The following is a 21349-nucleotide window of genomic DNA, read 5'->3' as shown; positions in this document are numbered from 1 at the left end:
GCCGGGCCGAGCTCCTCCTCCTGCCCGGCCCCGCCTGCTCGCTGCCCGTTTTCCCCACCGACCATGCCGCTGGATCACCGCCGGCTGCAGGGCCCGGAGGAGTCGCAGCCGCCGGAGGTTTGGGCAGCGGCCGGGGGAAGCGGGGAGGTACCGGAGGAGGAAGATGCAGCCCCGCGGGATCCCTGCGCCCTGCGGCCGCTGTTCGCCCGGGCCGGGCTGCTGAGCCAGGCGGAGGGCTCGGCCTACGTGGAGCTGAGCGGCGGGACTAAGGTTCTCTGCGCCGCGTGGGGCCCGCGGGAGGCGGCCGAGCCCGGCGGGGCGGCGGCGGCGGCAGGAGGGGGCTGGCTGCTCTGCGAGTTCCGCCGGGCGCCCTTCGCCGGGCGCGGGGCTCGGTGGCGGCCGGGCTCGGCGGCGGAGCGGGAGGCGGAGCGGGATGCGGCGGCGGCGTTACGGGAAGCGCTGGAGCCGGCCGTGCGCTTGGCCCGGTACCCGCGGGCCCGCCTGGCCGTCAGCGCTTTGCTGCTGCAGGACGGGGGCTCCGCGCTGGCCGCCGCCATCAGCGCCGCCGCCCTGGCCCTGGCTGATGCCGGGGTGGAGATGTACGACCTGGCCGTGGGCTGTGCCCTGTGCCGGCCTCCCGGGCCCGCCGCCGCCTGGATGCTGCAGCCCGGGGAGCCCGAGGAGCGCCGTGCCGTCGCCCAGCTCACCGTGGCTCTTCTGCCCGCTCTGAACCAGGTGTCAGCGGTGCTGGGCGGCGGGCAGGGCAGCCCTCCCGACAGCTGGGCAGAGGCACTGCGACTCGGCCTCGACGGCTGCCACCGCCTGTACCCCGTGCTGCGGCAGAGCCTGCTGCGGGCTGCCCGCCGCCGTGATGCCGCTGCTGCTGCCACCGCCACTGCCACCACTGCCTGAGTGCCGACTGTGCCTGGGTGGCCCCCGTCTGGGGATGGGGCTGCCTCCCAGAGCCTGCCCAAGCTGTCCCCAATGCTGCCGGAGACTACTGAAGCCTGTCTGACCCAAATCTCATGCTGCCAGAGACACCCCCAGAGCCAGCCTGAGCCAGCCCTTGGGCTGCTGAAGACCCCTGGAGTTGCCCATGCCACTGGAGGCTCAAGAAACCTACCCAAGGACACCGGAGCCTGCCTCCACCCCACCATTGGAGAACCCCCAAAGCAGCCACCACACTGCCCGAGCACCCCGGAGCCTGCCTGAGGAGCCCTGGCATTACAGGAGACTCTTCCCTCGTGGCCTTGCAGGACCCAAGCAGCCTCGCACGCTGAGAGACCCCTCTCCAAGCAGCCGCCAGAACTGCGGGACCTCACAGCCCACCCTGGGGTGACACCAGGACTGAGACCCCCACGTGGAGCTGCCCACCATGACCATCCACGCAGGCAGGACACGGGCAGCACTGAGCAGGAACCACATTGTGGCACAGACTGCATCTCTTGGACCTCCTGCCCAGGCCGCACTTCAGGGTGGCAGAGATGTGTTTAGTTGGTTATTTTTTTTACAATAAATCAGGTTTTTCTGGTGAGTTTTCTGCCTATATGGCTCTACTGGGGCCTCTGCCAGCCACAGGCAGAGGTGGAAGGATGCACTCGGGGTGACCAGCAGCCAGGCATCGGGATCACCTCTGCTCCTGCCGTCCTTCCTCGAGGGGTGAGGAGGAGCCGGGTGCTGCTTTGGGGTCTGGTTATTCCTGGGGATGAAGAGGAGCAGGTCCACACTAGGCTGGTAGGGAGTATTCTGGGTGAAGGTGGTAATTAATGTTTCTGTTGAGAAACAAGGCAGAGCTGCACTCCTCCTGCCTCTGGCTTGAGTTGCAGGGAAAGCAGCCTCTGAGGCAACAGCCCAGAAAGCACCCAGAGCCTCGGGCTGTGTCAGGCAGCATAAAAATAGGTGTAAAAATTACACATACACTTAAGATGGTTAAAAACTGCATCAGAGTGGAATAACCAGAGAAAAGAAATACAAATAATTTTTCTTTCCAACACAATACACTCTTTTACCAGAGCAAATTAGAAATACAGAACAAGTTCCTACCAGCGAGAGAAGGATGACCTGGAAATGAGGGACACCAAACCGAGATGCAGCGCTGGGGAGCACGGAGGGGGACAGCGATTTCCTTGGGCGCAGGAGCCCTGGCAGAGTTGCTCATGGGAATCCTGACTGCGAATGTGATCCACGGCCAAGAACAGCCTGAGGTAAACCACTAAGGAAAACCCATTTGGGAGCAGGGGTGACTGGGAGCAATTGGGTTTGCACTGCCCTGCTCTTGGCCCTGCAGCTGGTGTTGGAGCTGGGCTCAGTTCCACCCCTCCATCCCAAAATTCTACAAAAGCCCCACCAACCTGTCTCAAGGTGGTCCCTCCCCATGGCATTGTGATGGGATGCTTAGCGGCTCCAAAAGCCTCATCAGGCTGTACCCACACCTGCTGAACCTTGCTGAGCTGGTTCCTCGAGCTTGGAGACAGTGGTGGGCTTGCAGGGCAGGGGAGGTTGGGATGCAACCTGTGCATAGGGGCTGGGAACCCTGGGGTGCTTTCTCTGCACCCCACAGCACCCTTTGGGTGGGGGACTGCTTGCACGCAAGGCAACCAGGATTTGGGATGCTCCTCTGGGATACAGTCCTTTTTATCTTTGCTCCTCCCCTCCCTCCCCCAGCCACATCTGTTTATCCCTAGCTCTGAAAACAGGAGGAAAACGAAAACAAGCGCACTCAAACACAAAGGCTTCTCTTGCCACGGCTGGCTGGCGTCTCGCAGGGGTGGGACGCGGGGCTGCCGGCGGCAGGGATGGCCGTGCCAAGAGCGGGCACCTCGCGGCACGCATGGCACTAGCTGGAAGCCTCAAAAAGAAATACGAACACAAGAGGGAAGGGCTGGCCAGGGCGGGAGGCCACAGCATCCCAGTCCATCTACTGGCTCCCCTCGGGGTCTGACATGTGGTTCTTCACCTGCAGGGAGAAACACACAGCGTGGCCGTCCTCTGATGTGCCCAGGCAGCAGGATCAAACCTGGCACCCTGCCCAGCACAGGGACACCTGGGGTCCTGCGCCCAGCTGGTAGATGTAGGTGTGGGAGCAGCAGCTTTGATAAAGGATATTTTTACTTCAAGGGGGGTTTTGCAGCCTGTGCTGCTCGAGTAATGCACATGTGGGGATTTGGTGTTGGAGGCTGTCCCAGAGGCACCGGTGGTTGTATCCCTGGCACACAGGCAGGACAGCATCTCCTCTGCTCTGGGCATCCTCCACCAGGACCCATGTGGGCAGTAGGCGAGGACATATTTTAGGAAAGCACAGAGCCTGGCACAGGATCTGACCCTCCTCTTACCGTCTCTTCTGTGTCTGTGCTCTCCTCAGCACTGTCGATGTTGCGCAGGTCACTGTGCCCATCAGCTCCTGTCTCCTTGTTCCCACGGGGCTCCCGTGACCCCTCTCCTGCTGAGGATGGGGACTCTGCCCCCGTCTCTGCCCTTTTCTTCTCACTCTCCTTGGACCCTGCAAGGACAGAGACAGCAGAAATGTGGGGTATCTGTGCAAACATCAGCCCTGTCCTCGCAGGGTCCCTTTGTGCCCGTCCCCTCACCTGCGAGACGCTCTCTCCGCTGGTCCATGCGGTCCAGGCTCTCCAGCAGACTGTCCACCTGTGCCTTGATCTGGCTCAGCTCTCCCTTGATGGAGTGCAGCTCTTCAGCCCGCACTGCAGAGAGAGGAACCGTTAGGATCCCACCTGGCTCTGCTCAGAGCTGGGGAGACACGCCGTCCTGGGCAGTGACCTCTGGAGCATCCTCTCCTCCAGAGACTCCTCCTTGCCAGAGCATCCTTCTCTCCAGAGGATCCTCCCCGTAGAGCATCCTTGGGGAACAGGGACAAGTCCAGGGGACACCCAACAACCCAGCACAGTCTAGGCCATGTCTGCTGGAGCTGGGTACTTGTAGCAAAACGGTCAGCACTGAGTGGGACCTTTGGGCATCATCACTGCTCTGATGCACCAAGATGCAAAGGCCAAGTCTCCTCTTCCTCCCAGCTGCATTGCACTTACACTTTGTCCGTCCTGCCGTGGAGCTGGTGCTGCTCCTTGCCCCAGGCTGTGGACTCAGGCTGCTTTTTCTTCCTCCTTCCACATGAGTTCGTCTGGCCTTGACCGGGATGCGGTTAATGAGGGGGGGGATCTTCTGGTACTCGTACACCCTGAAAGGGCACAAGAGCACAGTGGTATGAGTGCAACCTCGGAGGTGCAGCAGCATCCCCTGCCAGCCAAGATAGCATCTCTCGAGGTCCCTCTGTGGTGAAGGACCCCCAACCTGGGCATTGCCCAGCCTACACGCTGCCCATGGCCCAGGTACACTGTCCCCGAGGCTGCCAGCCCAGGGAAGCTGTGGCGCTCACGCTCCCCGAAGGGGGCAATGCCATCGAGTTTATTCTGGAGATGGGGGAACAAATGCCCAGGGACACCCTGCTTTCTGCCTTTGCAGAAGCGTGCCCAGTCCCCCCTGCTCCTGGCATGCTGTGCTCACCGGTATGGGAAGTCGTCCCTGTAGAGATCGTAGTCCAGGTCGCAGTTACTGCTGCAGGAAGGGGAGAGAGAGGAGAACAAGTCATGTACACTGCGGGACCATGAACACCATGGAGTGGCAGCAGCTGGGCACAGCAGGGCAGGGACCCCCACCCAGTGTCCATCGCCATCCCTGGGGACATGCCAGAGGGTACCGCGGGAGCTGCCTGAGCTGCAGCGTGGTCCAGGGAGGTGGCTGTGCCCTGGCAGGGGTTTGCTGCTGCCACCAAGGGAGGGTGTTGAGGGGGTGGAGGGAGAGCCCCCAGGACAGCATCAGCAGGCTCTGCTCTCGGGAAGCTGCATTTAGAGCACCCTGATGTTAAATTTCACGGTCCCTGGCTCTGTGTGCACGCTGCCGGCTCACTCGGCTCCAAATTAAGAAGCGATCTGTCAAAGGATTGCCTCCAATGCGGGCAGGCGACATGCCGGTAATAAATCATGCACCGTGGACCAGGAATGAGGGGGGAGGAGGCGGAAGGGTAAAGATGCTGAAGCCCATTTTGCTGCTTCAGCTCTTGTGGAGTCAGGGAGCGTACGATTAAGCCTAACCCTAGGGACACAAAGCCATGCTCAGCATCACTGGGAGCAGGGAACCTTCCCCAGACATGCTGCTGGGACTGGGGGGGACCAGGACAAGGTCCCCCAGGGCTTCAGATTTTTCTGCAGATGAGTCTGTTGCTGTGGGACTGATGCTGAAGCTCAGGGAGAGCTGAAGGTTTGTGGGGGGTGGGGCTGACAGGCAACCTGGGCTGCCCTGCCTGTGGCTACCAAGCCCGAGTCAGGTTTGCCCAGCCCAGAAGGCAGGTTGGAGCCTGTGGCAAAGGCATCCCCAGCCCTGCTGCCACCCTGCCTTATTCAAGGATAATCCACATGGGGCACAGCTGGCAAGTGTCAGCCCTCCTGGTAAGGGTGAGTTTGCAACCCCCAGGGTGCCAGGACCCACCTGTTCCAGTTCTTTGCATTTGGGATTATTTTGGGAGCTTTTGGTCCAGCCTTTCTGCCTTGCAAGGTTCCATCACGGTGACAGGGATGGCGGGTCCTTTGCACCCCCATCCTGCCCCTCACCCAGGGAGGAAGGTCACAACCTGCCTTGGGGACAAGTGGAATGGGCAGCTGGAGAGGAGTCCTGATGCACACACAGGGCACAGGGAAGGTGCCAGCTCCGATGACTGCTGTTGCCCAGAGCCCATACTGAAGGAGATGGGGATGCCAGAGGCCACCCCTGCCATGGGAACACCAGCGGCTCCATGACACACCCAGTCTTGCGGTGCAGCGCCCAGCCAGGGACACAGCAAGGGTTTTCCCAGCTCAGCTCTTTGCTCAGAGCATCCCCTGGGAATGCAGCAGCTACCACGCTCCAATGGCCCAAGAGGGCCCGCGGTCCCTGCCCTGCCAGCGCTGCATCCCTCCAGCACCATGGCAACGGGCAGAGCAATTAGTTCAATCAGGGCGTTTGCAAAAAGCTCTCTAATGAGACAGACGGAGCCCAGCTCCGGTCCCCTCCTCATCACATGCCTGCTGAGCCAGGGAGCCAAAACCTCCCAGGAATGAGGAACTGCTCTTCTGCTTCCATCACTATCATCTATCGCCACCACCAGGGCCAACGCCACCCCTCTGTGCCTCTGTCTGTCCCCTGTGGAACAGCGTTTAAAGGCCAGAACTGCAGCCAGCATTGACAGGCATGGAGACCACCAGGCTCTGCTCTTCTCCTGAGTGCCTTCAGATGGGGAAGGGGGATCTCCACACCCTACCAGCAACACACAATGGACAGGACCCAGCGAAGACTGCAGTTGCCATCGATGCAGCCAGGCAGTGCTCCAAGAGCACCATTGGGATGGGGCAGGGACAGCCCATGAACCCACACCCACCACTACAGGCAGCCAGCACAATCAGATGGGCAAGTGATGGAGAGCAGAGGGAGGAAGAGGAACCAAACGTGGGACAGTCCCCAGCCCAAGCCAGGTGCCCCCCCGGTGCAGCCCCCGCCCCAGGCGCCAGCACTCACTGGTACAGGCTGCTGCTATGCTGCCGCTTCTGGCCCAGCCTGGCCCGGCTCAGTGTGGGTTCCCTGGCCATGTCCAAATCTGAGGGGAGAGAAAGGAAGGAAATGAGTGCTGGGAAAAAAGGAGATGCCAACACCCTATCCCACATGGATATGTCTCTGGCATCGGCTTCCCGAGGCTCCCAGCCATGCTCCTCTCCCTGTTGGAGATGTCCCACTCCAGAGCATGTGCAGGACAAGTCCAAGGCTGGCACGTCTCTTTAAGTTTTTGGGGAAGGACAGGAGCAGCCCAGGGTTGTGCCAGAACATAGAGCAGCTCCAGCAGCCCCTTCCCACAGTTGCCCTATCCCCAGGAGCCCAGCTGAGGCCAGGCAGGCCCCAATTAGGCTGGCAGAAAGCACCTCTTATTATGATGGTAATTAAACCCCAGAAACATTTCCCCCCACTGTGGTGAATCTCTCTTTGCTGTCCCCCCTGCTGGGTGGTTGGGCCATTTTTCAGAGACCCCCAGGCCAGCAGGATGGCAGCGAGTGCTGCCCACCACAGACAGGTGCCAGGGATAGGGAAGCTCCACACCCAGCTGCTTCACACTCTCAAAGGCTGCCCAGATGTGTGCGATGCTCAGAGGCGGGATAGAAATGTCCCCAGACATGCGGCTCAGTGATGCCACATCACACCTCCCGGTGATGCTCTTCAACCCTTCTTTAGGGCTTCACAGCCAATGATGTCCATTTAAAAGGTGCCTTGAATCTGTTTTCTCAGTATACATTTGAGTGCCACTGATGCAAAGCTTTACTAACATCTCCATATATTTAATTTTGTAAATCTGCAGGGCTCCAAAACCTCTCTGGCTGCTGGGGCAGGAGCTGGTGGGTGAGATGTTGAGGCATCCCTCTTGCATGCTTCCCCTTGGCCGTGGTATGACCAGTTGTCCCATAGGTGAAATTGTAGATGCACCAGAGAACCCTGAGCTTAAGCTTCCTGAGTCCTCCGGGAACACACCAGCTCATCGAAGAGGTCTAGACCTCCCCAGGAGTGTGGATACTGGTCATGAGTCCCCTCCAGCCCCATATCTGCCACAGCAAGGTCTCTCCATCCCTGCAGAGGAAAGGGCTTCTGGGGAAGATCTGAGCAGAAAGAAACCAGCACTCTGCTTTCCAGTCTGTCACCTTGTGTGACAAAGTCTGCGGGCTGGCTCTGATCTCCGGGTGAGCTGGGGAAGGTGCTCCACTTGCGCTGTGTGTGCTGGTTAACACTGTCACCCATTTTCTGTGGGTACAGCCAGCATCCTCAAGGACAGACAAGCTCACCGCTTAGGACCAGAGCCCACCGTTGACATCCCTCTCTCCAACCCATCACACCTGCCTGGCAGAGCCACGCACTCCCCTCACTGCCAGTGGGATGGAGACCCCAGCACCCCAGCCAGGGCCCTCAGCCATGGCCAGGCACCCCACCACAGGCCACCTGCAACCAAGAGGGCTGTCCTGTTGGGGCAGGGCACCCAGGCCAGCAGGGCTCCAGCACCCTGGGGCCATCGACCCTGCATCTGGACTTCCTTCCCTGTAATGGCAGGGGGGACATTGCAGTACTTGGAGAACATCCCTGTCCTGGGGGGTAATGGTATGGGGGACTTCCCAGTATTGGAAGGACATCCCTGTCCTGGGTAGGTAATGGAGTGGGGAGCATCCCAGTAGCAGGAGGACATCTCTGTCCTGGGGGTAATGGTACGGGAATCATCATGATGCTGGAAGGACACCCCTGCCCTTGGTGGGTGGTTAGTAGTATGGAGACAACCAAGCATGCCAGTACTGGGAGGACATCCCAGCCGTGGGCAGGGACTGGTATTGAGGTGGGAGGCAGGAGGCAGCTCGGTACCGGGAGGGGGCCCTGCCCGAGGTGGGATGCTACGTATGGGGGACACCTACGTGCACCAGAAGGCCAGCTGCAAGGGGACACCCCTCTCCCAGGCAGGGCAGCCACTGCCGGGCAAGCACCCCAGTGCTGGAGCATTTACTGGGGGGGGCGGTGTTTGAAAGAAGGCCGATCACGGAGGGGGCACCCGGGAGGGATGAGGGCCCGAGCCGGGTCGGTACTCACATCTCCAGCCCGCGTCCCCGCCGCCGAAGAGCGTCATGCCCCCGCAGCCCCAGCAGCCCCGGCCCCGCAGCCCCCGCAGTCCCGCCGCTCCGGCCCAAGCGCGCCGCCACCGGGCCCTACCAGCGGCGGGCGGAGAGGGGGGACCGCGGGCCGTACCACCGCTGCACGGCGATGGGGGAAGGCGACCACGCCCCGCCACGCCCGCGCCCCTCCCCAGGCGCAGCGATGCTTTATTGCAGCGTTGCTGCCTGTCCCTGCCTGCAGGTACCTGGCGGCAGCGCGGGGCCGGGGGCTCTGACTTCTTCCCCCCACCCCGCTGCAGCTGCACAGATGTGGTGGCTGTGCTGGACCATTCTCATCCTCCCCAGGCTGCTTCCCCATCTCCTGCCTCCAGCCCCCCTTGACTCTGCTCCCCTCAGCCGACAGCGCAGTTGCGCTCCAGTTTACCCCGTTCACCCCGAAGCCCTGAGCCCAGCCTTTCTGGTGGCTGTGCAGCTCCTGCCGTCCCTCCACAGAGCCGAGGCCACAGCGCAAACAGCCAGCACGTGGTGCCCTGAATTGTGAGGGTTTAATTTCTACCCCAGTCCTGCAATGGAGTGTGCTGTTTGGAAGGGAGGAGGGCAGGTGAAGGAGGTGGCTCCACAGCTCTGTGGTGGGTGTGTCCCTGCAGGATGCCAGCACGGGGACAGTGGTAGCAAGTCCCCTCCAGAGGCACCTGATAAGGACCAGCAGTGGGGCACAGGTTTGACCCAGCATGTGGGCTGCTGTTGCTTGGGGCTGTCCCAGGGCTGCAAGAAGCAGCTCTGGGCTAACACCACCCCTCCAAACAATCCCAGGGTGATGGAGACATGAGCTTGGGCAGGAGCCAGGCTGGTGCCCACCCCTCTGACCCAGCACCCACTCCAGGGATGGAGCTGGAGGTGCCACCCAGTGTGGGCAGGATGCAGGACATGGCGGAGGGAGAATTTGGTGGGTTTCGTAGGGAAAAGGAGACAAACGGCTTTTCCTAAGGGAGAGAGGGTCTTTATTAACCACTGGGCAGAAAAGGAGGAACCAGGTGATGATCAAGGACCAGGTGATGGTGAGGAACCCGCAGTGCCAGGCTGGGGGTTCCGATCCAGGCCAGGGTGACAGCTCAGAGCTGAACCCAGCCCCAGCCCTCACCCTGAGCCGTGCCGAAGTCTGTGCTCCCCCAGAAGCCAAAGTTGTCCCTTGTCATATTGGCACCCTGGTCCAGACACAGTCCAGCTGCCAGCATAGGAGGAGGATGCTGTTTGACCTGGCTGTTGCAGAGGCATCTCCCTGCCCTGGGGGCTGTTGCAGTGTGATGGTGACAGAGGAAGGTGAGAGGCAGAAGAAGATGCTCTTTTGGGGATGCTGATGTAGAGCGCACTCCCTTCTCACCAGGTCTCAGTGCCATGGGTCCGCTCAGTCCCCTGTCCCCTGCACAGGGGATCTGTGCAGGGGTCTTTCTGAGCCATGGTTTGGGCTTGGCATGGCACTGGGATCCTGTGCTCCAGGCTTGGCACAGCAGCCAGCACTGGCTGGTGCCTGGAGCTGCTGCTTCAGGGGTCCTGTTGCCACAGGGAGATGTGCTCCTGGGCTGCAACAGGATGTGCAGAGTCAGTGTTCCCCAGGTCAGGAAGGACCCAGAGGTCTGGGCAGGGCTAGAAGCAGGGGATAGACCTGGCAGAGCTGGGGACCGGCACCCCTGGGGCTTGGCACCCCAGGAAGGTGCGCCAGGACTCCCAGGCACTCACCAAACTGGCAGATGTACCGGTTTCGCGTCTTGCAGCGCTGGTCGTTCCAGTTGAAGGCAGTTGATGCTTGCATCTCCACGCAGTTCCCAAACCTGTGTCCCAGCAGGAGGCGGGTGAAGCCAGCCAGCGTAGTGGCATGGTGGTGACAATGCACAGAGCTCGGGTGGCCTCTGCATCCAGTGGGCACTTACCCCTGGTTGTCTGGCTGCCCGAAAGCGAAGCTGGTGAAGGAGGACGGCTCGCCCACATCCCAGCGGAAGGAAGCTTTGGACGTCTTGTAGGTGAGACCTGGGGGAGCGGGAGATGTGGTGGCACGTCTGCCAGCACCCCAGGTACCCCAAACCCTGCCCACCACCATCACCCACCGATCCAGAAGTTTCCGGTCTCAAAATCAGTGTCTGTCACCCTGTTACCGGTCTCCAAGCGGCTGAGATAGAAAGCCAGGATGTCCTGAACCTTCTGCGTTCTGATCTGGGCCAGCATCGCCCCTTTCTCCTGCAGGGAAGGGAGCAAGTCAGTCCCAAACACATGGCCTAGACCTGTGCCAGGCAGTGGAGAGATGCATTGGGGGACCTACAAGCACAGGTGGCATTTTTCAGCTTCAAAGGGATGCCCGGAACATTCCAGAGGCTCACCTGGCACTTTATTTTGGCCCCATAGTAGGTGTCAGCCTCAGGAGATACCATGAAGCAGTCACCGTCTATCTGCACGTCGCAGGCGTGGAAAGGGAACCGAATCTTTGCTGGGGACACAGGTGGGTGCAGGTGGGTCCCTGTGCTGGCAGAGCTGGCCCACCAGAGGACCCTTAGCCCCATTCTGGGGGTCCCTGCCTGTAGATTGCTGCTGGGACCCCGAAGCAGCCACAGGCGGGTGCAGACTCACTGCCGCACTCGGCGCCGCCGTAGCCCACATCGCAGAGGCAGGAGCACTCCTCCTTCCTGAACTTCCCGTGGAGGCACTGCCCGCTGCACCTCACTGCAGACAAGAGGGTGTGTTAGCTGGTGAGGGGGCTCCCCAACCCCTGTCTGCCCTCCGTGAGCTCGTGCTGTGCACTGGGGCACCATCCGTGCACACACATGCACTGAGCTGACCTGGTGCATGCATGTGCTGCACCACTGTGGGCACGCAGGCACTGAGCAGACTGTGAACACCACACTGTTTGTGCCATGTGCATGAGCTGCACCAGCACTGCGCACACATGCACCGCACCAGCCATGCACACGCATGCACCGCACCCATCCTTCACAAGCATACATTGCACTGGCGGCGCACACATTGCACTAGCCATGCACGTGTGTGCACTGCACAAATCCTGTGCATGCATGCACTGCATCAGCCATGCCCACACGTGTACTGCACTGACATTGCACATGCATGCACTGCACCCACTCTGTACGTCCATGCATTGCACTGGCCATGCACATGCATGAACCACACCAACTGTTTGCAAGCACATGTTGCACCAGCCATGCACACACATGCACTGCACTGACCATGCACTGCTTGCTCCTATGCACTATGCTTCCCCCATGCATGCATGCGCTGACCAGGCATGCACGTGCCATGCTGCTCATGTCCATGCATGCCCTCTGCCAACAGCATCACTTATCCTCATCCAGAGTCTCTCCCTAGAGGTGCGGGAGGCAGAGGTGGCACGGGTGCCCACCTTGGCAGTACCTGCCCGTGTAACCAGGCGGACAGACGCACTGGCAGCTGCTCATGTCGAGGCGTCCACTGTTCCTGCAGCTCATGCGACAGGGGTTCCTGGGCACCTCTGGGCACAGCAGAGAGGCGGCACAGGCGTCAAGGGCTGTGGCGTGGCCAGGGGCCACGGGGGAGCCAGGGTGACCGCGGGGACTCACCGCAGAGCCCGCCACTGTGGTCCCAGGACTTGAAGCAGCCAGAGAGGCCAGCCGTGCAGAGGGAGCACCAGGGTCCCTGTTTGTAGGGCAGGACAGGCGTCCCCGCCAGCTCCCAGTTGCCCCTGTGGCACCAGCGAGGGGAGGTGGCTGCCCGGCTCCATGCCACGCTCACACAGCCAGGCCACCCCCATTCCTGAGTAAGACCCCTCCCACACATCCAGGTCACACCCCCTCCAGAGTCAGACCCCGCCCACACTGTCCGGCCCCACCCACTCCCAGGGCGCAACCCCGCCCACATTCACCAGCCCCGCCCACTGCCAACAGAAGGCCACGCCCACAGTCCCAGCCCCACCCCTCACCACACGTCCCCATAGGCCAGGCCACGCCCCAGCTGGACACACCCCTGTGGAGACCCCGCCCACACAGCGGGAGGGGTTTCCCTAGCTCCGCCCATCCCAGGCCACCCACACCTCTCTAGCCCCGCCCACTCACACCGAGGCCCCGCCTCTCAGCCCCGCCTCCTCCCGCCCGGGTACCCTTACCCCGGGGAGTAGGCGCAGGCGAAGGCTTCGCCGCGGCCGCCGGTGCAGAGGTGCCTCCCGCAGCCCAGGTGTCCCGCTGTGGCCCACACCAGCTGTGAAAGAGGGCCATGTCACCTCTCTCTCCTGGCCTCTGCACCTCCCCTAGCCCCTATGTCCCTCCGTGTCCCCCCGTGCCGCCCTGCTCACCTGGGTGTAATGGCGGCAGGTGGCATTCCAAGCGCAGCGCCCTGTCCTGTAGTCATAGTGTTGGCCCTCGGCAAACCACCGCTCCAGCACGGCCCCGAAGCCCCCAGTGCCCGCCGGCAGCAGGGCCTCGCTCCAGCCCAGCTGCGGGGCTGTCGGTGGAGCACGGCTCTCCAGGCAGCTGGCTGCCCGCACCCCCGCCAGCCGCCCCAGCTCCTCGCTCCACTCCTGCGGCGATGCACCGTGAGCCACCGGCGGTCCCCAGGGACAGCACCAATGGGTGATGCTGGGGGACAGTGGGGAACAGACCAGGAGATGTTTGGGGATTGCCAAGGGGGTTAATTTGGGGGGTGATCAGGGACACCAGAGAGTTGACATGTGGGATGCTGCAAGGGATCCCAGGGGACCAGCCCTGTGTTTGGTGTGTGCATGTGTGGGGTGATCGGGGGACATCGAGGGCCATCACAGGACATGGAGGACCCCAAGGGATCAGCCTTGCCCTTGGTGTGAGCAGGTGTGTGGTGATCAGGGGACATCAAGGGCCATCATGGGACATGGGGGACCCCACAAGGGTCCCCGAAAGACCAGCCCAGCTCCTGGCGTGTGCACGTGTGGGGTGATTGAAAGACATCAGATGGGATGTGCAGAACCCCATAGGGGACCCCAAGGGACTAGCCTTGTCCTCATTGTGTGCAGGTGTGGGGTGATTGGGGGACATCAATGTTCATCAGAGGACATGGGAATCCCCACAAAGGTCTGTCCCCAAGGAACAAGCTCTGCCCTTGCTGTGTGCAAGTGGTACATCCTTCTCTGGGGGCCCCACACTGGCTAGCTCTTCTGCTTCGCTAGCTTGTTAACGAACTACTGTGTGACACACATGGGCTGTCCCCCTCTCTGGGCGTGGGGTGGGAGGTGGATGACACATCCAAGGGGGGACCCAGAACAGGGACTCACCAGCTTCTGCATGTTGGCGGCAGGAGGCTGCACTTTGCTTCTCAGCTTGTTGTGCAGTGAGAGCACCAGGAAGGTCTCCTTCATGCTGAGAACTGGGGGGGACAGTGGGGGGTGGGGATGGGGACAAGGAGGCCACAGAATGCGAGTGCCTTCCCCGTATCCCCAGCTGTGGTAGGACCGTTCGGAGGGCTGTGGGCCCCCGGAAGGGTCCGGCTGCAGCCGGGGATACGGGGAAGGCACCCGGGTCTCCATGGAGACTCAAGGGGAGAGAAGAAAGCGCTTTTGGGCTGGGAGCACAAAAGGGATAGGGGCCAGGCTGGGTTTGGCTTGCTGAGCCCCCGTCTTGCACGGGTGGGCTGAGACCGCCAGGAATGTACCCACCTCCCCCCCGGGTCTGTCCTACCAGGACCTAGACCCCATTGGATTGGACCCCATCACTAGCACCCACCACCAGCCCCAGGACCACCTCCCCCAGCCCCATCCCATCACCAGCCTCAGGGCCCCCCCATCACCAGCCCCATCCCATCACCAACCCCATCCCATTACCAACCCTATCCCATTACCAGCTCTACAACTTCCCCCACCTCTGTCCCATCACCAGCCCCAGACCCCCCCAAGCCCATTCCATCACCAGCTCCATAACCAGCCCCATGTCCCCCCTCCCATTCCATTCCCAGTCCCAATCACCCAAGACCCCCATTACCATCTCTAGGTGCTTATCACCCATCCAGTCCCCAGGGGATGGTGCTCAGGGTGCACCCCCAGCCCCCCAGCCCTGCTGCTGCCCCAGCCCCGTTGCCAGAGCAGACCCCCCCACCCCTTTCCCAGGTACCTCCTGGAGCCAGCACAGACAACTTCTCTGGAGCATCCAATCTTGTCTCACCCACCCTCCAAGCCAGGAGGTTGCAGACCAGCAGCACCAAGAGCTCCATGCAGGTGGCTGAGGTTTTGGGGGGACCAGACCCCCACAGCTCCGAAGGGAGGATCTGGGAGAGATGAGGTGCCCTGCAGCAGCCGTGGTGTCGGGGCGAGCTTGGCCGTATGCTCCTGCGTGCTTGTGTGTGCCTGTGTGTGTGTGTCTGGTTGCAGGATTTGATCCTATTCAGGACTCCAGACAGGCACCGCTGGTCAGCTCGAACAAAAGCTTGATGGGTGAGTAAGAGCTCTGTCAAAACAGTTGCTCAGTGGCGCAAACTCTGCAGACATCTCCCGGGGCCCCAGGGCTGCAGCCCTGCCGGGATGCCCCGCAGCGGGGTCAGCCCCCCGTGCTCTGCCTCAGCACCATCACGGAGCCAGGGTTGGGATGGAAAGGCAGGCAGGAGCAGAGGGTCCCAAGTGGCACCCGCTTTGGCGTGCTGGGAGATTGAATGCCAAGGGGCTGGGGGCAGCTAAGGCCCCCCCTCCACTGCCGGCCTTCTTCCTGCCCCATGAATTAATCATGCCGGGGAGGTAATACACACCACCATGGGCATGAAGCCAAATACCCGCTCTGGCGAGATGGACAACATGGTAACGGGGTGGGGGGCTGTGAGGGACGGGGGGCCAGCAGTGGGAGAGATGCTGGGCTCAGGAGGTCACATCTCAGCAGGAGACTGGGGTTGGGCAGGGGTCCTGGAGGCAGCGCTGCTCAGGGGGCTCAGTAGAACCCTGATGGCTCTGCCCAAGTGTGGGGCTCCCAGCGGCTGAGGGGGGGCTGGGGGTGCTCCCCTGGAACAGGGCAGATGTCTGGGCTTCAGACCTCCCTGCTCAGGGATGTCTGGGGGACAGGCACACGCTGCACACACTGTCATGCCCCTTTCTCTGGGCTGCCACGGGTGGGAGGGATCAGGAGCATTCCATCCCCATCCCCATCCCCACCTCAGCTATCTGGGCTGAGCTGGACATCTAGCTCCAAAAGCCTTCAGGTCCTGACCCTAACTCTAGCCCTGGCCTGAACCCTCGCCCTAATGCTAATCGCAGCCCCAGCCCTTACCCAAACGCTTCTGCTCACACTGACCTGCACCCTTGGCAATGGTCCTAACACTGGGCTTAACCCAAACCCTAACACAAACCCTGACCTTAGCACTAACTGTGAGCCTAATGCTAACCTCATCCCTAACCTTAATGCTGACCCTAGCATTAATCCTGACCCTAATGTTAATGCTGACTCTCATGCTAATCTGCCCCCCAGCTCTAGGCTGCAGTGGCGCTCTGGGGTCCCTCTCTAAGTTCCAGCTATGGCTGAGCTTAGTCCAGCAAATCCATGCCGAGGTTGGTGAGTCCATGGTGGTGCCGGGCTGCCCCCCTCAGCAGCCCCAGCCCCACCGAAGAGCCGGATCCCAGTGCTGACCCCAAATCCATCCGTTCTGCTGGGAGACTTTCCCACGCTTAGCAAACGCATGGGATTAACTGCATCCTGCACTCCCGTGTGCCGGGGAGCCCCGCAGCCACGGCTGCCTGTGAGGGGAGCCCGGCACCACCGGTACTGCCGTGAGTGCTGTAACAGCCACTGCCTGGCCCCGGCATCTGCTGGCCCTGTGACATGAAAGGCCCCAAAGCCTCTGATGTGCGGAGAGGGGAGGGAAGGGAAGGGAGAGGCTGGCGCCAGTGTCAAAGGGAAACTTTCCTACAGCTCGACCCCGGCCAACGGAAAAACCAACAGACATGTGGGCACACACTGTGGATAAATCCCAGTGAGTGCAGGAGTGCGGCTGCGAGTGAGCAGGGCAGAACTGGAGCATCAGCGTCTCGTCCCTGCAGCCTGTGTGCCCAGAGCCAGCCCTGGTGCGATGCTCCTCGTCCTGCTGCCGGTCTGGCTGGCCCTGGGCATCCTGCAGTTGCCCCTCGGCAGCACCCAGGTAAGGATCCTCATGCCCCCCACCCCCAACTCCCTTGCAGAACCCCCACTGGGAGCTTCTCAGCACCTACCTCGTACACCCCAGCACCTGGGATGGATGATACAACATAGCCGTGGTGCCTGTGGGCCTGCCCAGGGCCAGGGGGGATGGTCATGAGGCTAAACCCACTTGGAGTATCCAAAGTGCTCCTCAGCATCCAAATGCTGGGGCAGGACCAGGTGGGGCTGAGGCTGGAGCCAATACAGAGGCAGGAGCAGACCCCGCACTGGGATGGGGAGGAAGGGGCTCTGCCCAGGACAAGGCGTCCAAAACAAGCCCAAATATGCTGCCTACTCAGGAGGGTCCACCCAGGCTGCAGCAGGGTGGTGGGGGAGCTCGGTGGGTGACGGGGCTGTCCTTGTGTCCCCGCAGGAGTGCCTGAGCCTGCAGCAGGCTCTCGGGGCAGTGCGGCAGATGCAGAAGCTGCTGGTGGTGCAGGAGGCTGCCCACCTGCGAGGCACACGGGGTCTCCGGCAGCAGCTCTCTGTCCTCCAGAGCCACCTCCAGAGACAGGCCACCAAACGCAATGGTATCACTGGGTCACCACCGTGGGGTGACATTCCCATGGGGCCAGCTCAGACCTCTGTCGAGCAGGCTCGGCAAGAGACCCCCAGATCTTTGCCGGGCTGGCATCGGCTCCAGCCTGGAAATGTCCATTGTCACCCATGTCTATCTGTCTGCAGAGACCTGTCCGCAGCCAGCGGTGCCCCTGAACGGACGGATGCTGGGCCAGAACGTGAGAGTGGGCCATGACATTCACTTTGTCTGCAACGCCGGGTTCCGGCTGGTGGGCTCAGAGACACGCACCTGCCGGCACAACCGCACGTGGAGTGGCACCCAGCCCTTTTGCAGAAGTGAAGTGGAGCAGGGTTGGGTTGCTGGGGGCTCCTCCATCACCCTGAGCTGCAGGGTCCCTTTGTGCTGCTCCCTCAGCTGCAGGGAGAGCAGCGCAGAGGCTGCAGCAATGGGCACTGAGGCTGGGCAGCAGGATGGGGTGAGGATGGGCTTCTCCAACTGGTGTTCACGAGCTCCTTCTCCTCAGGTATTGACGACTGCTCCAGCAACCCGTGTGCCAATGGTGGGACCTGTGTGGATGGCAGCCAGAGCTACACGTGCCTCTGCTCCCCGGGCTGGTCAGGCCCCAGCTGCCAGAGCCCCATCTATGCCTGTAGGTGCTTGGGTTTGGGCTATGGAGGATGGGGACACTCATAGGCACAGCACCTGGCCATGCTGCACCCATCTCCCCATGCTTCCCTCTCACTTCAGCCCCCATCCTTCTCCCTGTGTCCCCCACCCCAGCAGTGACACCCTCTACCCCCTGCAGACTGGGTGACATTGAGCAATGCCTCCTTCAGCCGCCAGCCCCGCTGTGCCGAGGGCCGCCCGGGCTCCCGGCGCTGCAGCTGCGACACCGGCTTTCAGATGCGAGCTGGTGGCATGTGCCATGGTAAAAGGGGGGTGAAAATGGTGGGGAGGGAGGAAATTGAGTCTTGGTGGTGACAGGAGCTCCTGGCTGTGCCTCACTTTGTCACCCCAGATGTGGATGAGTGCCAGCTGTTCCAGTCCAACCCCCAGACCCGGATTTGCCTCTACGACTGTCTCAACCTCCCCGGCTCCTACCGCTGCCTCTGCCCCCCTGGATACCTGCTACATGTCGACCACAACACCTGCGAGGGTAGGAGCGGCAAGTGCATGGCAGGGAGCATCCCATGGGACCAGGCATGTGGTGGGGAGCAGCGGGGACAGCCCCACTCACCCCATGTCACTGTCACAGACGTGGACGAGTGCGCCGGGAAGCAGCACAACTGCACCCAGGGTGACCTCTGCATCAACACCTTTGGGGGCTACCGCTGTGTTCGCCCCAAGTGCCCCCCATCACGCCACAACACCAGCTATGTCAAGACCTCCGCCTTGTGAGTAGCACACATGGCTTGGGCTGTGTCATGCCCTTTCCCCTGTGTGATGGGTTCTACATGTGCCCCAGGGATCATATTGTGTCACCCAGGGGCACCAGGGAAAGTGCCAGCCAAATTGCCATATGGGGTGAGCTTTGTATGCTCCCTGATGTCCCATGTCACAGGTATTGGGATGCCGGTGGCTGGGGGTATGAGTGGGAGAACCCCAATACATGGTGGCTTTATCCAGGATGCTGGTCCCTCAGAGCCCCAGCCTGGGGGGAATGACACCATTTCCCCTCTGCTGCACATCCAGGCAGTGCTGTCAGCTGCCATCCAGCAGAGAAAGACCCCTGGTCCTGCTTGTGAGACTGAACTGCTTTGTGGCTGAGCCCAAGTGCCCCAAGCAGAGGAGTATCTCTGCTCCAGATAAGGGATGTTCCTCTGCGGGAGGCACATCTGAGCCTGACTCTGTCCCTGGCCTCCAGCTGGGACTGTGGTGCCCCTGGTACCAGTCTCAGAGCATGGCCCAGAGCTGTGTCCCTGCAAGGCACAGTGTTCACCTAGCAGAGGCAGAGATGGGACAGTGATCAAAAGCTGGGTGCACTCAGATGTGGCTGCCTTGGGTTGCTCTGCCACAGGATGAGCAGTGGGGCTGGAGATGCTCCCTGCACTGTTAGCCAGGCTTGTTTGCAAGGGTGCAGGCAGCTCCCTGAGAGGCCAACCATGGCGCTGAGCAGTGGTACCCCTTCTCTCCTGGCAGCCAGTGCGAGAGGAACCCCTGCCCCATGGAAAGCCGAGCCTGCCGCCTGGCCGCCAACTCCATCTCCTTCCACTACTTGCCACTCCAGGCCAACGGCACTGTGCCCCGCGTCCTCTTCAAGATGTCCACCACCCGCTTTGTGGGTGACAGCCTGCGCTTTGCCATCATGGGTGGCCGGGGCCAGGGGGTCTTCGCTGTGCGGCGCTCTGACCGGCAGACGGGAGAGCTGGTGCTCACCAGCCCCGTGGTGGGGCCAGCCACGCTGGAGGTGGAGCTGGAGATGAGCGAGTTCTCCCGCAAGGTCCTCCTGGGCAAGCATATGTTCAAGGTCACAGCCTTTGTGTCCCCGTATGAGTTTTGATCCGCTTTAGAGGCAGGTTTGTGGCCAAGCCAGGGTCTTTCCTGGGGAGTGACAGAACTCAGTGGTCGCGGTTCTTGTCGCATTGGAGACATCCCTCTCCTGCAATGCTTGCTCATGGCTGGTAGGGTGAAGCCGCAGCAGAAAGGGTGCCTGTGACAAAGGCTGCAAGGAAAGCCCAAGTGGCTGCACCTTGCATTGCTCTGCGGGCAGGGGAACCAGCCTGGGGGTGCCTGCTTCTGCCAGTCCCCCTCCTCTCTGCCTGCGTGGCACACGGAGGGGCATGGCAGAGTGAGCTGATGGTACGTGGCGTCCAGGTCTGGCTCCTTGTATCTTGTAAACTCTAATAAAAGAAAAGCAACCGTAGGAAGGGTGTCCTCCCTGCTCTATGCCTGCTCCCTGGGCAAGGCTCCTGGGGAGATCTGGGGACTGTGGTCACGGCAGGGTCCCCTTGCAGAGCTTGGGGTGCCAGAAAAGCTGTTGAGCCCACTCAGGATCATGCAGTGTCCACGTCCCTCCAAGCACCACTGTTCCCAGGGGACACGATGAACATCTCCGCCATGTAGGACTGAGAGTTGGGCTGAACACACTGCCCTGCATGTCCTGCACAGCCAAGGCTTGTCCCCAGACCCTTTGGCAGGTGCCAGCAAAGGGCAGCAGGGCTCCCTGGTAGCAAGTGAGCAGGGGACAGCGACCAAGGGCCATGCTTCCCTGTGGCCAGGACACTTCCCTCTGCAAGGGCCCTGGCAGAAGCCAGCTGCATGGGGAACAAAGCTGCAGCTCCACAGCTCACCAAGTGCTTGAGCTGCTTCCCTGCTCTGGACTAGAGGAGGGTGGGCAGTGAGGACAAGAGATGCAGCCCCTGCCACCACCAGCACAGCCAGAACCCCACACAGGGAGAGCCACCAGCAGCTGGAGGTTGAAAAGGTGATAAGGGCCTTTGGGGACAGCAAGGAAAGGACACCCCACCCCAGGACACCCTTCCCTTCACACACAGAAGCCTTCTTAGGTGAGCATCCAGCCAGCCCGTGCCAGTGTCCCTCGCACAAAGCAGCCGCTGTGCAGGGCCCGCAGGAGGCTCATAAAGATCTCCTTATGCTCTCGCCGCCGGTGCTGCCCGCCAGCTCCTGGGGCTTGGCGTGGAGGAAGGGGAAACGCCTCCCCAGGGTAAGCAGGGCTGTGGGCTGGGCTGGTGGGGCTGCGTCAGAAAAATCCACAGCTTGGCCGGTGTTGACTGAGAGAGGCTGGGATGCAAAGTAGAAAATGACAACGGCAAATATTTATTCCTGCCCATGAGGTGTCCCAGCCAGACTGGGCACCCCAAATGTGATTCTGCGCAGGTTTCTTGTATGCTTCAAAAGCTTCAAGTAGAAATAAACAAATATCTCAACTCTGGGTGTTATTCATCTCCTTGCACACTGGGTGAACAACTCAGTTTTGGGACAACAAAATGTAGTTATGGCCAGAGTTTTTATACCTTTCAAACCTTCAGGTGCAACAT

General features: G+C 61.3%; 4 protein-coding genes across 5 annotated transcripts; 2 read left to right on the top strand and 2 right to left on the bottom strand.

Moving 5' to 3' along the window:
* The first annotated feature begins 63 nt into the window (after window positions 1-63).
* Window positions 64-1534, top strand: EXOSC6 (exosome component 6). The gene has a single exon (XM_065848119.2). The coding sequence runs from the start codon at window positions 64-66 to the stop codon at window positions 910-912; it is 849 nt and encodes a 282-aa protein (XP_065704191.1). The 3' UTR covers window positions 913-1534.
* Window positions 1535-1920: 386 nt separating this feature from the next.
* On the bottom strand, window positions 1921-8758 carry LOC136107341 (RNA-binding Raly-like protein). The gene is made up of 7 exons (XM_065848330.2): window positions 8656-8758; window positions 6562-6640; window positions 4519-4569; window positions 4044-4192; window positions 3588-3701; window positions 3333-3499; window positions 1921-2956 (listed from the first exon to the last, which is right to left on the bottom strand). Exons 1-7 carry the CDS (start codon window positions 8690-8692, stop codon window positions 2918-2920), a joined length of 636 nt encoding a protein of 211 aa, XP_065704402.1. The 5' UTR covers window positions 8693-8758; the 3' UTR covers window positions 1921-2917.
* Window positions 8759-9656: 898 nt separating this feature from the next.
* On the bottom strand, window positions 9657-14889 carry LOC136107357 (C-type lectin domain family 18 member A-like). Its single transcript, XM_071814247.1, has 12 exons — window positions 14789-14889; window positions 13957-14048; window positions 13006-13230; window positions 12820-12911; window positions 12278-12399; window positions 12082-12189; window positions 11298-11390; window positions 11051-11157; window positions 10781-10910; window positions 10607-10703; window positions 10416-10507; window positions 9657-10258 (listed from the first exon to the last, which is right to left on the bottom strand). Exons 1-12 carry the CDS (start codon window positions 14886-14888, stop codon window positions 10221-10223), a joined length of 1296 nt encoding a protein of 431 aa, XP_071670348.1. The 5' UTR covers window position 14889; the 3' UTR covers window positions 9657-10220.
* Window positions 14890-14995: 106 nt separating this feature from the next.
* On the top strand, window positions 14996-20214 carry LOC136107418 (fibulin-7-like). Of its 2 annotated transcripts, none has more exons than XM_071814246.1 (9): window positions 14996-15108; window positions 16568-16793; window positions 17205-17361; window positions 17516-17701; window positions 17875-18000; window positions 18157-18279; window positions 18370-18507; window positions 18607-18745; window positions 19491-20214. In XM_071814246.1, exons 2-9 carry the CDS (start codon window positions 16725-16727, stop codon window positions 19849-19851), a joined length of 1299 nt encoding a protein of 432 aa, XP_071670347.1. In that variant the 5' UTR covers window positions 14996-15108; window positions 16568-16724; the 3' UTR covers window positions 19852-20214. The 2 variants fall into 2 exon arrangements, with proteins under 2 accessions (XP_071670347.1, XP_065704536.1); XM_065848464.2 differs by having other exon boundaries at window positions 14999-15108; window positions 17516-17686.
* The last annotated feature ends 1135 nt before the right edge of the window (window positions 20215-21349 follow it).

Source organism: Patagioenas fasciata, chromosome 13 (genome assembly GCF_037038585.1).
Source record: "Patagioenas fasciata isolate bPatFas1 chromosome 13, bPatFas1.hap1, whole genome shotgun sequence".
NCBI lineage: Eukaryota > Metazoa > Chordata > Aves > Columbiformes > Columbidae > Patagioenas > Patagioenas fasciata.
The sequence above is the reverse complement of the archived record's forward strand: the minus strand, read 5'-3'. Positions and strand labels throughout refer to the sequence as shown.

Excerpts from the sequence above, each read along its gene's own strand:
- EXOSC6 (XM_065848119.2), top strand. The coding sequence starts at position 64 with ATGCCGCTGGATCACCGCCGGCTGCAGGGCCCGGAGGAGTCGCAGCCG.
- LOC136107341 (XM_065848330.2), bottom strand. The coding sequence starts at position 8,692 with ATGACGCTCTTCGGCGGCGGGGACGCGGGCTGGAGAT. Across the intron at positions 4,193-4,518 it reads AGGGACGACTTCCCATACCG|GGTGTACGAGTACCAGAAGA; the intron begins GTGAGCACAGCA and ends GTGCCCTTTCAG. Across the intron at positions 3,702-4,043 it reads CACGGCAGGACGGACAAAGT|TGCGGGCTGAAGAGCTGCAC; the intron begins GTAAGTGCAATG and ends CTCTCTCTGCAG.
- LOC136107418 (XM_071814246.1), top strand. The coding sequence starts at position 16,725 with ATGCTCCTCGTCCTGCTGCCGGTCTGGCTGGCCCTGGGCATCCTGCAG. Across the intron at positions 18,001-18,156 it reads CCAGAGCCCCATCTATGCCT|ACTGGGTGACATTGAGCAAT; the intron begins GTAGGTGCTTGG and ends TACCCCCTGCAG. Across the intron at positions 18,280-18,369 it reads AGCTGGTGGCATGTGCCATG|ATGTGGATGAGTGCCAGCTG; the intron begins GTAAAAGGGGGG and ends TTGTCACCCCAG.
- LOC136107357 (XM_071814247.1), bottom strand. The coding sequence starts at position 14,888 with ATGGAGCTCTTGGTGCTGCTGGTCTGCAACCTCCTGGCTTGGAGGGTG. Across the intron at positions 11,391-12,081 it reads CACGGGCAGGTACTGCCAAG|TGAGGTGCAGCGGGCAGTGC; the intron begins GTGGGCACCCGT and ends TCTTGTCTGCAG. Across the intron at positions 10,704-10,780 it reads GACCGGAAACTTCTGGATCG|GTCTCACCTACAAGACGTCC; the intron begins GTGGGTGATGGT and ends CCGCTCCCCCAG.